Source organism: Calliphora vicina, chromosome 2, assembly GCF_958450345.1.
Source record: "Calliphora vicina chromosome 2, idCalVici1.1, whole genome shotgun sequence".
In the NCBI taxonomy this organism is placed as follows: domain Eukaryota; kingdom Metazoa; phylum Arthropoda; class Insecta; order Diptera; family Calliphoridae; genus Calliphora; species Calliphora vicina.
Genome location: NC_088781.1, coordinates 59,723,283 through 59,737,963, shown reverse-complemented (window position 1 = coordinate 59,737,963; position 14,681 = coordinate 59,723,283). Strand labels below are relative to the sequence as shown.

The following is a 14,681-nucleotide window of genomic DNA, read 5'->3' as shown; positions in this document are numbered from 1 at the left end:
ACGTTATTTTAACAATCAAATAATTTTTTATTACTATCAAAAAATGATTTCTATGAATTTAATAAAAAATATCATTAATTGATTTTCAAGCATTACTTAATGCTTCTACACCTGGTAGCCGTTTTCCTTCTAAAAGCTCAAGTGAAGCCCCGCCACCTGTCGATACATGTGATACTTTGCTTACGGCGTTGAATTTTTTACAACAAGCGGCAGTATCACCACCTCCAATTATCGAAATGGCTCCATTCTTGGTAGTTTTAACTACAGCGTCCATAATTGCTTTAGAACCATCCGAAAATTTTTCAGTTTCAAACACACCAGGAGGGCTAAAATATTAAAGACTTTAATGGTAAATTGATAAAATATGTTTTATGAAAATTACCCATTCCAAACAATTAACTTTGCTCTATATATGATGCATGCAAATGATTCTCTTGATTCAGTTCCAATATCCAAGCCCATATAGCCATCTGGTATGCCCGACTGAACTGTAGCATTGCTAACATCAGTATTGTTATCAATTTTGATACCACAAATGAAATCTGTTGGTAAGTGGATTTGAACATTTTTTTCGCATGCTTTTTCCATTATACCCAATACTAATTCCGAGCCTTTGGAGTCAAATATAGACTTGCCAATATTCATATCACATATAACTTTAAGGAATGTAAATGCCATTCCACCTGCTATAATCAATTCATCTACTTTATTTAGCATACTTTCGATTAGGGGCAGTTTATCGGATACCTTAGCACCACCTAGTATGGCCAAAAAAGGTTTCGCCGGATTGTGTAAAGCCTGTGAGAAATATAGCAATTCCTTATTTAGTAAAAAACCAGCAGCTCTATATTTATAGCCTTCACCCATCATTGAACTATGTGCTCTATGGGCTGTACCAAATGCATCGTTAACATAAACGTCTGCCAGTTGGGCTAAACTTTTGCGAAATTCCTTGACTTTACTTTTATCGGGCTTTATTTTAGTGCCATTAGCATCAATGCCCTTACCTTCTTCTTCAGCATGAAATCGAAGATTTTCTAACAAAATTACACTACCTTTAGGTGGATTTTTACATATATTTTCTACTTCAGATCCGACACAATCTGTCAAGAATTGTATATCTTTCTTTAATAACTTCTTCAATTCATCTGCCACTGGTTTCAATGAAAATTTTGCATTCTTATGACCATTTGGTCTGCCCAAATGAGACATTAAAACTACAGATTTTGCTTGCTTGTCTAAAGCGTATTTAATACTATCCAAAGATGACACGATTCTCTGATTACTTGCTACTTTACCATCTTTTAAAGGCACATTAAAGTCCACTCTACAAATATGTACATATAATATTTAAAATTATAATAAATAACAATAAATAGTATAAAGTTTATAATGAAGATTAAAAAATGCATCAAAAAATATCATACAAATTTTAAAATAATAATTTGGATAGTTTTAACTACTGTCCAAATTGTTGTTCGTCAAAGTAACAAAGTAATTAATTATGTGAATTGCTTCATGCTGAAAGTTCTAAGGCAATTCTATATACATACATAGTTTATAGAAAAGGATGCCGTGAAAAACTAATTCCTTAACTAAAATAAAAAAGAAGATATCAATTTCTGAATTACGGATATCGGAAGGCAAAGCTACATGCTGTCAATATTTGTTTGCTAATTTAGCTGAATACAGTATATTAAAATTAATAAAAAAAAAATTAGTGACCAGGTCACAAATATACTGCAAATATGATTTTACCAATGGATTCTGCATTAAAAATTAATACAATTGATGTTTTTTGAATTCCTAAAAATAGTTCCACTAACTCACAACAGGGGGCGCAAAAAACGGACGCAAAAACGGTACCAATATTTCCTTTCTATAACAAACCGTTAAAAAGTTATGTGGCTTTAAAAATGTTTTGCTAAGGCATACTAATAAACAAATTTCTAAACTTTTTTTACCAAATTTTATTTTCTTGTTAAATAAATAACTTTGAAGCCTCATAACTTTTTAATGGTTAGTGATAGAAAGGAAATATTGGTGCCGTTTTGCTAAGCATAAGATGCCTTTTCATCGTGCATGTTTAAAAAAACTAATATTCTTTTTTTTAATGAGATTTGCGCGCCCTGGTGTGGGTTTGTGAAACTATTTATAAGGATTCAAAAAACATCAATTGTATTAATTTTGGTGAAATCATATTTGCAGTATATTCAACCGTTTTTGCTCTACAGAAAAATGTGCTCAAAATGCGCGTGCTTAGGTGCGTTGAACCACCACAAGGAGTGAAAACTTTCCAAAAAAAAGGATGCCATTATTTTTATTTACGCAAAAACCTTCAGAAAAATTATGATACCCGCAAATCAAATTTTTGAAATTAACTCCAATGTACATTTTTTGATTTTATATTTAACGTTTTTACATTTTTTTTGCCCATATGTTAGATTTAGTTTTGTGTTTAACTATATAGTTATTTACCTTATCAAAACACGTTTTTCTTTAAGATCTAATTTTTCAATACTTAATTTATTAAATCGTGTATTTTTCTCGCTTGGCAGACACTTTGATTCATTTCGGATTGTATTGTTAATCATGAATTTATATGATTTTGAAACAAACCATTTCCAATTATTGATAAAGAACTCATTTTGCAAAATATTCATTTTCATATATTTTCACAATATTAATAAATGTTTTTAAAAAAATATTTAATAGTTTCTATGTTTCTGTAGTAGTAATTTTATTATTTGAAAATCAAATCAATTTCAGGGTTAACAACCGTTTTAATGTTTATAAATTCATTTGTAGACTACATTAGAAATTTCATAGAATTTATAATCAGCTAATATGTGGAATGTTAAGAATTTTAAATTAATTTTGTAAATAACAGAATTAATTACATTTTTAATATTTCGAAAATAGTTATCTGGGCTAATGGGAAATGGTTTATACAAAAATATTCAACACTGGCCGCACTATTGTGAATTGAAGTTGTTTGATCAGCTGGTGAATTAATTTGTTTATATTATCGCATGTAGCAGACGCGTTTACAAATACTATATTTTTAATCAAATAAAATAAATGGGTGGTGGAGATTTGGTAATTTTAAAAATCAATTACATCTATAAAATAAAAAAACAATAATATTTCTCCATGTTTTAATAGAATTTAAAAAAATCATGGCATCCGCATACGATGAAAAACCAAGAAAAGGTTTGGAAAGCGGAACAAGCCAAAACACAAGAAGAAAAAAAGCTTAACGATTTGCGAAGAGAGATCGAAGAGGAAAAAAATCGTGAGGAACTTAAACGGATCGGGAGAGAGAGTGGCGTCTTGGGAGGGAGCAATGAAGGTGATAAAAAACTGGACTGGATGTATAAAAGTAAGTTGATAGAAAACATGAAGGGACTGGAACAGGGTTTAATGCATATTTTTGTTATCTTCGTTTTATTACATAGGCTCTACAGAGTTGATAAATCGTGATGAATATTTATTGGGACGCAAAATTGACAAGTCCTTTGAGGTTCTACAGGCCGAGGAAAAGGAAAAAGAACAGCAAAATCTTGTAGGTGTTAAACAGCCATTGAACCATGTAGAACACGAGTGTGTGCCCTTCTCGATTCGAGCCTATAAAAACCTACAAAATTCTGAGCAAGTCGACCTACAACGTAAAGTAATGGAAGACCCCTTGATGTTGATTAAGCAACGGGAAATGGAATCACGTAGGAAAATTCTTGAAAACCCCGTCAAATTGAAGGAATTACACCGTATATTAAAAACAGATGAAAAACTTAAAAAAGTATCGAAAAAATCAAAAAAATCCAAAAAGAGTAAAAAATCAAAAAAGAAGCATAAGAAAAGAAACAAGTCTTCATCCAGTTCCGACAGTAATTCTGATAGCGATTCCGATTCAGACCTGGACAGTAAATTGGCAAAGAAACTTAAAGATGGACTGTTAAACAAGGACGAGGCTTCCAGTATGGGCTTAAATCTGAATAAACTGCTTGATTCGAAATTTGAAAAGATTTCACAGGAACTTGACAAAGCAGCCGGAAAAAGCAAAAAACGTTCTAAAAAAAATAAATCAAGAAGTGATTCAGATACAAATCGAAGTTCTGATGAAGAACAACATCGTATGAAAAGACGGTCCAGGTCCGCTTCCAAGAACAGACAATTTTCCCACAAAAACCGAAGATCCAGATCAGTTTCAAGAGACAGAGAGAGAAGATTTAACAAATATGAAAATAGACGATCGAGATCTCCAGCAGCAGGAAATTACACGGAAAGAAGACCAACTTGGGGTGCAAGATCTATTTCGAGATCACGAGATAATAACAACTATAAAGCAACCAACAAAATATCCTATTCACACGATCGTAGGAGATCAAGATCTTTTTCTAGAAACAGAGAACAGAAAACAACCATGCGATCCACAAATCGTGCGCGTTCTCGTTCAAGAGATCGTAAAGTAAAGAATAGGAGGGAATCAAGATCAACCTCGAAATCACGAGAGTATCGAAATTCAAATCAACGTAATACAAGATCCCGTTCAAAATCTAGGAATCGGTCACAAAAACTAGAAGCCAGCTGCTCCACTGCGCAACGTTCTGGAAAACTAACAGAGGTAGAAAAGCAAGCCAAATTACGGGAAATGATGTCAAACGCTGCTTGGCGTGAAGAGGAGCGGACAGAGGTAGTTCGCAAACATCGAGAAGCCTATGCCCAAGAGGAGGAACGCAACACGGCACGAGAATTTGATAAAGATTTTCTAAATAAGGAAGTTAAAAAAGCCATGGCTAATCAAACTTCTGTAGGTTCACGTCTGCGAGCAAATTTAAATAATATCCAAAGAACTTCAGCAGCAATGAATTCAAATTTTGCACGCAAATAACTTTTACTAACCAATCATATTGCTAATTAGAAATATAGAAAAAAAAACACAAATTTTTTAATTTAACATTTATTGAACAACTAAATAACGTGTATACATCTAATATTACATACATAGTATATTGTTCATTTATTGTGGTATAACTGCTTGTTATGCGCAGGGCAGTATTTTATGCCAAATGAAATATGCTTCCAATTAAACTTGTGCTTAATAATAATTTAATAGTAGATTTTCTTGCATTTAAGCATTGCTCAAAGCAGCAACACCGGGCAATGTTTTGCCTTCCAACAATTCCAAAGAAGCGCCGCCACCAGTGGAGACGTGAGATACCAAAGATTCGGTATTCCATTTAGCACAGCACGATGCGGTATCACCGCCACCGATAATTGAGACGCAGCCAGATTTGGTGGCAGCTACAACACCATCCATAATGGATTTAGTGCCGTTAGCAAAGTTGGCGAATTCAAAGACACCGGGGGGACCATTCCAAACAACAAGTTTAGCACGAGCAATTGGAGCAGCAAAAGCTGCTCTAGTTTTAGGTCCTACATCCAAACCCATATGACCATCGGGAATTCCACTTTCAACAGTAGCTTCACTTACAGCGGCGTCTTCAGCGAATTTGTCACCGCAAACAAAGTCGACAGGCAAATGAAGTTGAACATTGTTCTTCTTGGCTTTTTCAACCAAGTTTTGAACGATCTTGGAACCTTCTTCATCGAACAAAGAGGATCCAATCTTCATGTTGTTCAAAACCTTCAAGAAAGTGAAAGCCATGCCACCTCCAATAATCATTTCGTTGACCTTGTCCAAAAGATTTTCAATCAATTGAATCTTATCAGCAACTTTAGCTCCGCCCAAAATAGCTAAGAAAGGATTTGGTGGGTTATCCAAAGCCTGTGAGAAATATTTAAGTTCCTTGTTAAGCAACAAACCGGCAGCGCGCTTTTCGAAACCTTCGCCCATCATGGAGCTATGGGCACGGTGAGCTGTGCCGAAAGCGTCGTTGACATAGACATCACCCAATTTAGCCAAACTTTCACGGAAAGCTTTAACCTTGGCAGGGTCTGCCTTGACCTTAGCGCCGGTGGCATCAACACCCTTGCCTTCTTCCTCTACGTAGAAACGCAAATTTTCCAACAAAATAACACTGCCTTCAGCTGGGTTTTTGCATTTTTCTTCTACTTCTGCGCCAACACAATCATTTAGGAATGTAACATCCTTACCAAGCAATTTCTTCAATTCTTCGGCAACTGGGGCCAAAGTATATTTGGCATTTTTATTGCCATCGGGACGACCCAAGTGAGACATCAGCACAACGGATTTGGCATTTTTGGAGAAAGCATATTTAACACTGTCCAAAGCAGCCACGATACGTTGGTTGCTAGTGATTTTGCCATCCTTAATGGGAACATTGAAATCAACTCTAAAAAAATTAAAGTAAGCATACAATTTGATTACATCAAAATCGAAACATAAAATTTGTCCTCAATAAAAACGTATGGACTATGCTATTTGCTGATAAGTCTAATTATGTTACCTCATTAATACCCGTTTACCGGCCAAATCCAAGTTTTCAATGCTTAATTTGTTTAAAGCCATTTTCAAAAAATTATTACTGACTACTTTAAGGATACGAATTGGAGTTCGGTCTACCGCTTAAATGGGATATAAAAGTTTTCTGAACAAATCACCAACGGTTGAATGTCAAACGAAGGTCAGTTAAATCAATGTCTACCAAAAACAGTGATGGCAATTAAGCGATTTTCTGCTCAAATTTAGCGATTTTACATTCTGATTACAATTGGAACCGCTGCCGGAAAACACGCGACTGTCGTCAGGAAACATTTTATTGTTGGTAATATAAACAGAACAAATATTCAAGTAAATAAAATTATAATAAAAAAACATTTATAAACCAAACTTTTATTTGAATGCTCTAAAAAGAAGAAAATAAACTTTAAATGAAATCTTACTATTACATTATACAATTTATATGTATGATATATAAAAGCTTGTCACCACTATATTTTCCTGATGCTGGACTTGTCGCGTCAAGCTTTTATATCATCTAATTTGTATATTGTAATAAATTGTATTTAAAGTTTATAAATTTTAATTTTATTAATTTTAAAGCATTGAAATAAAAGCTTGTTTTAAATTCTCTGCGAGTTGTTAAGTTTTCGCTAATTAATATGCCACGAAAAAATATAAGGAAGACATGTTATATATCAATGGATAGAGGATTTTGTCTATTATTTTTTTTATTTATGGAAAAATAAAAAAAAATACCGCAATTCCCAAATAGTGTTGAAAAATCCCAAAAATGGAAATTTTTTGGCTATAATATCTATACCAATACCCCGTTTCTGTAACTTGGGAGAAGTTTTCACATAGAAAATAATTTAAAAATTCTAGTAGTCATGTAATGTTTAAACTGAATACATTAAAAGTACAGACACAGTAAACGATTTACTAATACTCGCCCTGTGTTTAACAAGAAGTTTATAAATGTTTCGAATCATGGCAGAATCAACCAGGTACAATTATTAGGGAGAGTTGTCAATATTTACCCCTACAACGTCAAATAAAGCATTTACTCTTATCACTTTTTATTTTGTTTTCGCGATGTTTTGCACATTATATCAAAACCAACACATATTTATTTGGAACAATTTTAATTTGAATTAAATATTTCACGAAAAAAGTAAATACAGAATTTGAAAACCAAAAATTAATTTATTTTTGTTTTAGACATTTCGTTTTGTTTTTTCTAATTTTCTTTTGTTTGACGTTATAGGGAATGAATAATTGAGAATATACTTTCCAATAATTGTACCTTGCTTGTTCTGCCATGGTTTCGAATGAAATGTTTCTCACATACAATACAGAAACGAGATACAGGGTCGGGGTTATCGGAACCCTTTACAAAACAATTAAAAACATATTGGGCCATCTAAAATTGGTTACTATAAGGTATGTTCTGCAAATCACATTTTATAAAAGTGGTTTGAAATCACATAAATGGTGTTCTGAGCACATAATTTTGTGATTTTAAAACGTTCAACAAAGTCACTAATGTTTTCAAATCACTTGGTTATTTCTGCGGCTATTGAATGGAAAATATTAAAATAAATTATTTAAATAAATTAAACAATATGTCCTTTATTAATTTTCTTATAGAATTACTTGTTTTATTAAAAAAACACCTACAATTTAATAAAAATCTAGAGACACCTTTTCTGCTGTAATAAGTTTATTTGCTTTTGTGATTTCTTTTGTGGTTTCAGGTTTGTTTTCAGTTGTCAGCTGTTTATGATTTTCGAAAATACATGGAAGCTTGCCGGTCTAAAATTGTTTGTCTAAAATATGTTCAATATCTTTAAATTAATTATAGAATTCGTCATAAAATTTATAATATTTGTTAGATTATATTATAAGTTATCAATATGCGTTAAGTTTTTTGCGCAAATTGGAAAAAAAAATCCAACAAAGTTGAAGCAAGTGGTAACCAAAAGCAATTGTGTACTGTGGCAGCTTTACTGTTTTGTTTTCTTTTTGACATAGTGGTTGAGCTTGCGCCATAGTTTTTGCAAAATTTTTATAAAATGTAGTTCCATTCTTTTTAATTCCATTAAAGATATAACAGAAGCTCCAGGCATTTTTTTATTTTCACTTTAATATTTCTACAAAATTATTAGCAAAACAAAACATTTAAAATAAACGAATCAGCTGTTTTCTTGTGCTTTCGAAAATTTAAAATCACACCGAAAAATATAATAACAGTGTGATTTACAGAACAGGCACAAATCACATGTGTGATTTTAAAACGGTATGTGATTTGAAATCACGTGGATTACAGAACATACCTGTATATTTTGATATCGAATATGCGATTTGAGAATTTTTGCCATAAAATTTAATTTTACATAAAAAATAGGCGTATTTTGAATGGACCTGGTCCCCTCGGTATTAAAAATTTTCAAATTTTTTTCCATTTAAAATATTTGATGTAAAGCATTGGTCTCCAGCAGAACGCCAGCGGGCGTCGTCTATGGGTGAGTTTCTTATACATGTGAAACCGAAATTAAAAAACGAACATGAGTTATTTTACAAGTGTTGCTAGTGAAGGATATTTCATAAGAAATTTGGTTCAGTGTACACACATCGTAACACTAGAATACGAAGCAAATCTATTGTTGTGAGAGTTTGGTTAACAATCAAGGCGTTAACAATGATGAAAAGTTAAGTCACTGCTACACGTTCAATATATATTGTGATATTTGGATCGCGATCCATTGTAAGGGCACTGCTACACGTTCAATATATATTGATCGCGATATTTATTGAACGTGTAGCATGCAGTATTGATGGATCGCGATCCAAATCGCAGAATAACCTTATTTTGCGTGATTGCACTGCTACCCAGCCGTTAATGAGGAGTTCAGTTACTAACACACATACAGAAGAATTATATATATAAAGATTCTTCTGTACGTGTGTTAGTAACTGAACTCCTCCTTAACGGCTAGGCCGATTTCGATGAAATTTGTTGTGTGTGTTTGAGTGGGTCCCTGGATGGTTTAAATTCACAATTGACCTACATAGGTACAATGGGCAAGGCACCTCACATACAAAGTAAAAATTTATTATTGCATATCTGGAGTACTATTAAGCGCACCATACACTATCAAAATACTCATCAAGCACTATGGTAGTATTAGTGAAAATGTGTTTGTATGTGTGACACCGACAACGCTTGATGGAAAATCAAAAACATTTTGATTTTTAGCATGCTTGATGTAACTTTTTGATAGTGTATGGTGTTTTCTCATCAATCACGAAGTCATTTACAAAAATATTTCAAGGCGTGAGGTTGATGAGCGTGTCGGATGAAGAGAATAACTTTTTATATTACATATTTCGCTTATTATTTTGGTTTTTTTCTTTATTCTCAACGTGTTCTCGTTATTGCAATTAAAGTTGCATACGATATTGACATTTTTAAATACATTTTAGTGCAAATAAAAATTAAATATAATTCCCGCTATTGGTGTTAACACCACAAAATCGAAAATAAAATGCAGATTGACGAGTCATCAATCAAGTGTACATCAAAGCATCAAATTACACGAAAGTGACATCAAGCATTTTGATAGTGTATGGTGCCCTTTATAGCGGGAGTCAAGGTGCATATAATAAGGTGCCATCGGCAGCACAGCTGATTATAGAAATAGCACGCACAAATGTCAAACTACATATATACGAAATATTCGCCCGTACGTCCGTATGTCAAACTCTATATATAAAAAATAAGTGAATTCGCCTGTATTTATTTCAATTCGCCACTGCTGTCACCTTGTTAAATACGCCTTGGCGGGAGTCTTCAAACTTTGTGTGAGCTATGTCAGAACAACGTTTGCCGGGACAGCTAGTTATTTATAAACAGAAAAAGTGACAAGAAATCGTAATTCTTTTTCTGTGGAAATCCGCAAATTTTATCAGATTTGTCGTACAGAATTTTGTACTAGTATGAGTAAAACTATTAAAAAAACTAGTTTAATAATTTTATTTCTAAAATAAAAATTTAGTTACTTACATTTAGATACCAATGTTTTATAACAGATTTTGACTTGTTGTCAAAATCCCTTAACCATAGACAACAACTAGATAGGTAACTGAGAGCCAAAAACCAAGTCTGTTGTCAAAAACCTAATTCATGAGAATGTATTGCATGTATTTTGTTATTGTATCACCCGTATGTGTGAAAAGAGAGTAATTTTTCCATATATATTACTCTCTCCTTTCGCTCTATGTGTTTATCAAAGTAAATTAATAAAGTAGCGACAGTACTACAACAAATACAACATTTACAAAAACCACAAGCAATTTTGTTTTTGGTTTAAGGTCTGAGCTGTCAAAGTTGCCTGTTGTTGTTTTTGCTTTTGGGCTTGTTGTATTTTTCGCCACAACAACCACAAGTGAATTGACAGATTAGACCAAAGTAAAAAAAATAGTCAGCTGTCCTACTGAGTCTACTTTATTAATTTACTTTGGTGTTTATTCTATGCCAAAGTGAATTAATAAAGTAGCGACAGTACTACAACAAATACAACATTTACAAAAACCACAAGCAATTTTGTTTTTGGTTTAAGGTCTGAGCTGTCAAAGTTGCCTGTTGTTGTTTTTGCTTTTGGGCTTGTATTTTTCACAACAACAACCACAAGTGAATTGACAGTTCAGACCAAAGTAAAAAAAATAGTCAGCTGTTCTACTGAGTCTACTTTATTAATTTACTTTGTTCTATGCCATTAACCATAGAGAAACATAGAGCGGAAACTACAAAAAAACTCAAACAAAAAAATTAATAAAAATAATCACACATACGAGTGTTGTTTTTGTTTTCACATATTTTTTCCTACTAATACTTCTCACCACTTAGGTTTCTGACAACTGAGTTAGGTCTTTGACAGGAGAGTTTCCGCTCTTTGTCTATTCTCTATGCCCTTAACAATACACATAACATGTTCATTTCTTATGTGGAAAATATGTTGAGTTATACCGAATTTACACGATGGATTTTTTGTGAATTTAAATCATGACTTTATGAGTTTGTGGCAAGTGGTGTAAAGTAGCAAATTTATAAGTGTCAAAAGTCTTCAAATAACTTTTATTTTATGACGGAAAAAATAAAACTCCTCAAATGATTTTTTTTACTGACGAGAAAAATAAAACACCTCAAATGAGTTTTTTTATGACGACTTTTTATTTTTACGTTCAAAATAACTGTTAACTGTGGAGTTGACATCATATTTTTAATATCACCATCGAAAGAGCACGTCAATACGAATATATTGGTATATAACAGTATAGGTCTTCGTTGGCTCTAACATAGAGATTTTTTGATTTCAAATTTTCTGGATAACCGTTATTTACGGTCCCTGGAATTGCGAAAATTTGCATGACTGAAAAGTCATTGTGTAAATCCCGTGTTGGTTTAAAGCAAGGTTGGCTACCGTTAAGTCTAAGGTACCGCTACTGTTGAACAAAATGTTTTTAATACTTGTATTTAATACACTTTGTAAAACAATAATTTTTAAAATCGATTTGTAATTGAATTTTATGTTATGTGAAGAAAAAATATTTTTCTAGTTCAGTTTCTATCTTCAATAAATTTACTCAATTTACAATTTTTATAAATAATAACATCCACTATTCCTCTACGATGGGTAGTCATCTTGACGCGATGTAGAGGCTTAAGTGCGATGATTCGCGTTGGCCATGCTGGAGGGGACAGTTTAACTTGAGTTGGCTGTCTCTGGCAGGGTCTCCCATTCCAGAAGGGCACGCGTTGAGCATGATACTAAGAACTACCCTCCCTTTGTCTGATAGCGTCTGTTCTCCTCTGGGGCGGCTATCAGATGTTATTTCCATCGAACCATTTTCCCCTCATTGAGAGGGGTGGTTAAGGTGGATAGTCCGGCTGGTCCGTAAGGACTCTTTAATGTCCGTCCGAAATCCACCAGCGTCTGTTTCCCATATTGGGCGGCTGGTGGTCTGCGTCTGTTTCTCCAATGGGGCGGCAGTTATCTCAACACCTGGCAGCAGGTATAAAATGTAAGTAATTGTCCATCAGGACTCAATGGAAGAGGATAAGTCATGCCCCATGTACCCGGTCGGGGGCTTCATAATCTCCGGGGACCCTACTCCCACAGCGATGGTTTCGGGCTGTGGTGAGTCGAATGCTACTGCAACTCAGGCTAGTCAGGTGATCACACCGGGCCAGACTAGTCTGCATGCTACTGGTGTCGCAAGAGGTCAATCTGGCATACCCAGATTGGCTGATTGTAAAAAATCCAAGGCAATAGGTGGTAGTGACCTAAGCGGCGAGGTACCTCTGGACTTCTCTCCAAGTACCTCCAAAGCCGCGAAAGCCCAAGTCGTCAAGGCGGCTAAATCCCCTGTTTCGGGTGCCTCTAAGGGGGAAGCGACTAAGTCGCCCCTCACGGATGCTTCCCATATGCCAATTGTGCGCTCAGGTCTTGTGAAGGAATCCTCCTGTCCTGAAGACGCATCACCCCTGGCCAATCCCGGCTCTGAAACTAACCCCAGGCATAAAAACCCTGCTAGAAGGGCTGCTACCACCAGGCGTTCCGCTTACCGCTTTGTTGAGGCACTTGGCTCGAAAAAAGTCGAGGACCTCACTAAGGAGCAACAAGCTTCGCTTTCCTGGGCGAAAGCCTATATTGCTGGTCTCAAGACCGCTCCTCCTTCTGCTGAATTACCAGCGGGGCCTAAACGGCAACGTTCAGAGGAGGATACAGCGACCAAGAGCCAGCAACCGGGACCTAAACGTCCCAAAGCGGCACAAAGGTCGTTAGCTAAATCCTTTAGCGAGATTGTCAAAGACAGTCTTGTTAGGGCGGTTATCTTCCGGAGTGCGAATGACGGATCCATATCTCAATTGAATTGGGATATGGTGAAGCAAAAACTGGTAGGGGTGTTTTGGAAAGTTCTCAAAGAGAACCCAGGCACTCCTCCACAATGCGATGACGCTGGTTGGTACCAGGGTCACGTAAAACTTATGTCTTGTGTAGATGAACGCTCAGCGTTGCTACTAATGACTGCCGTCGCATCACTGGGTGAGGTTTGGCCGGGGTCTAGGCTTGAGGTGGTATCTGTGAGTGAGATACCCCGAAAGCCTAGATCCATAGCTAAAATACCAGCTGAGCCATCTAGCCCGGAGGAGATCTTGGAGATCCTTCAGTGCTGTAACCCACAGCTTCCAACTCAAGACTGGAAAGTTGTTAAGGTTACGGACGCTGAGGGCTCTTCAAGGAAAGCGATCGTTGTCCTGAATAAGGACTCTTTGGGGCCGCTAAGGAAGGCACAAGGGAAGGTCTACTATGGATTTGGTACGATCATCCTGCGTGTCTACCGTAGCGACAACAAAGGCGATACATCCTCAGGTGATGTAAAGCCCATGCTCTCGGAAGAGGGCATGGATTGCAATGACGCCACTGATCCAGCCGACACTGAAGATACCAACTCAGTCTCTGAACTAGTTGGTACATTCTTTGAACGGATGGATGAGGTGGTGGACGAGGACGCCCTCCTGAATTCTGACCAGGAGGACGCCGACGTCACTATTGTAAAAATGGAGCATGGTGAGGGTGACCCAGATAAACCTTCACCACTCTAAAGCAGCATCAGCTGCACTGCTCCTCCGAATTGCTCAGAACGGGGAGGAGCTAGTCATGGTCCAGGAACCTTGGGTCCATCAGGACCGTATCTGTGGACTATGTTTGAAGGGCTATAAGCTCTACTTCGCTAAAGGCGCAGGTAAAATTAGATCCTGTATATTGGCTAAAAGCTCTTTGAAAATCTTCATTCTGTCTGATTACAGTAATGAAGATACAGTAGCAGTCTCATGGGAAACTAATGAAGGCTGTTTGTTATGGCTGATATCCAGCTACATGGCGCATGACCACGGGGAGCATCCACCAAACGATGATATCCGTAGTGCTGTGAAAAAGGCGAATGAGTCCAGGATACCATTGGTTATCTGTGCTGACGCTAACTCGCACCACATTGTATGGGGTAGCAGCGACACCAACACAAGAGGTGAGAGTCTTTTCAGTTTCATACTTAATAGTAGTTTGGAAGTAGTTAATAGAGGTTCAGAACCTACCTTCATTGTTTCAAACAGAAGTGAGGTACTAGACTTAACACTTGTGAGTGCTGAGCACCACAGTATGATTAACAATTGGGCTGTCTCCGACGACTGCTC

General features: G+C 35.7%; 3 protein-coding genes across 3 annotated transcripts; 1 reads left to right on the top strand and 2 right to left on the bottom strand.

Annotated features, from left to right (window-relative positions):
• Positions 1-57: 57 nt before the first annotated feature.
• Positions 58-2,597, bottom strand: LOC135951173 (phosphoglycerate kinase-like). Its single transcript, XM_065500766.1, has 3 exons — positions 2,479-2,597; positions 383-1,327; positions 58-326 (listed from the first exon to the last, which is right to left on the bottom strand). Exons 1-3 carry the CDS (start codon positions 2,592-2,594, stop codon positions 86-88), a joined length of 1,302 nt encoding a protein of 433 aa, XP_065356838.1. The 5' UTR covers positions 2,595-2,597; the 3' UTR covers positions 58-85.
• A 388-nt stretch (positions 2,598-2,985) lies between these two features.
• On the top strand, positions 2,986-4,944 carry Cwc25 (CWC25 spliceosome associated protein homolog). Its single transcript, XM_065501924.1, has 3 exons — positions 2,986-3,099; positions 3,166-3,382; positions 3,459-4,944. Exons 1-3 carry the CDS (start codon positions 3,082-3,084, stop codon positions 4,889-4,891), a joined length of 1,668 nt encoding a protein of 555 aa, XP_065357996.1. The 5' UTR covers positions 2,986-3,081; the 3' UTR covers positions 4,892-4,944.
• A 176-nt stretch (positions 4,945-5,120) lies between these two features.
• On the bottom strand, positions 5,121-6,573 carry LOC135952123 (phosphoglycerate kinase). The gene is made up of 2 exons (XM_065501925.1): positions 6,432-6,573; positions 5,121-6,317 (listed from the first exon to the last, which is right to left on the bottom strand). Exons 1-2 carry the CDS (start codon positions 6,491-6,493, stop codon positions 5,132-5,134), a joined length of 1,248 nt encoding a protein of 415 aa, XP_065357997.1. The 5' UTR covers positions 6,494-6,573; the 3' UTR covers positions 5,121-5,131.
• Between the last annotated feature and the right edge of the window lie 8,108 nt (positions 6,574-14,681).

Excerpts from the sequence above, each read along its gene's own strand:
- LOC135951173 (XM_065500766.1), bottom strand. The coding sequence starts at position 2,594 with ATGATTAACAATACAATCCGAAATGAATCAAAGTGTCTGCCAAGCGAG. Across the intron at positions 1,328-2,478 it reads GAAAAACGTGTTTTGATAAG|AGTGGACTTTAATGTGCCTT; the intron begins GTAAATAACTAT and ends ACATATTTGTAG. Across the intron at positions 327-382 it reads AAGTTAATTGTTTGGAATGG|CCCTCCTGGTGTGTTTGAAA; the intron begins GTAATTTTCATA and ends TTAATATTTTAG.
- Cwc25 (XM_065501924.1), top strand. Across the intron at positions 3,383-3,458 it reads ACTGGACTGGATGTATAAAA|GCTCTACAGAGTTGATAAAT; the intron begins GTAAGTTGATAG and ends TTTATTACATAG.
- LOC135952123 (XM_065501925.1), bottom strand. The coding sequence starts at position 6,493 with ATGGCTTTAAACAAATTAAGCATTGAAAACTTGGATTTGGCCGGTAAA. Across the intron at positions 6,318-6,431 it reads GGTAAACGGGTATTAATGAG|AGTTGATTTCAATGTTCCCA; the intron begins GTAACATAATTA and ends TAATTTTTTTAG.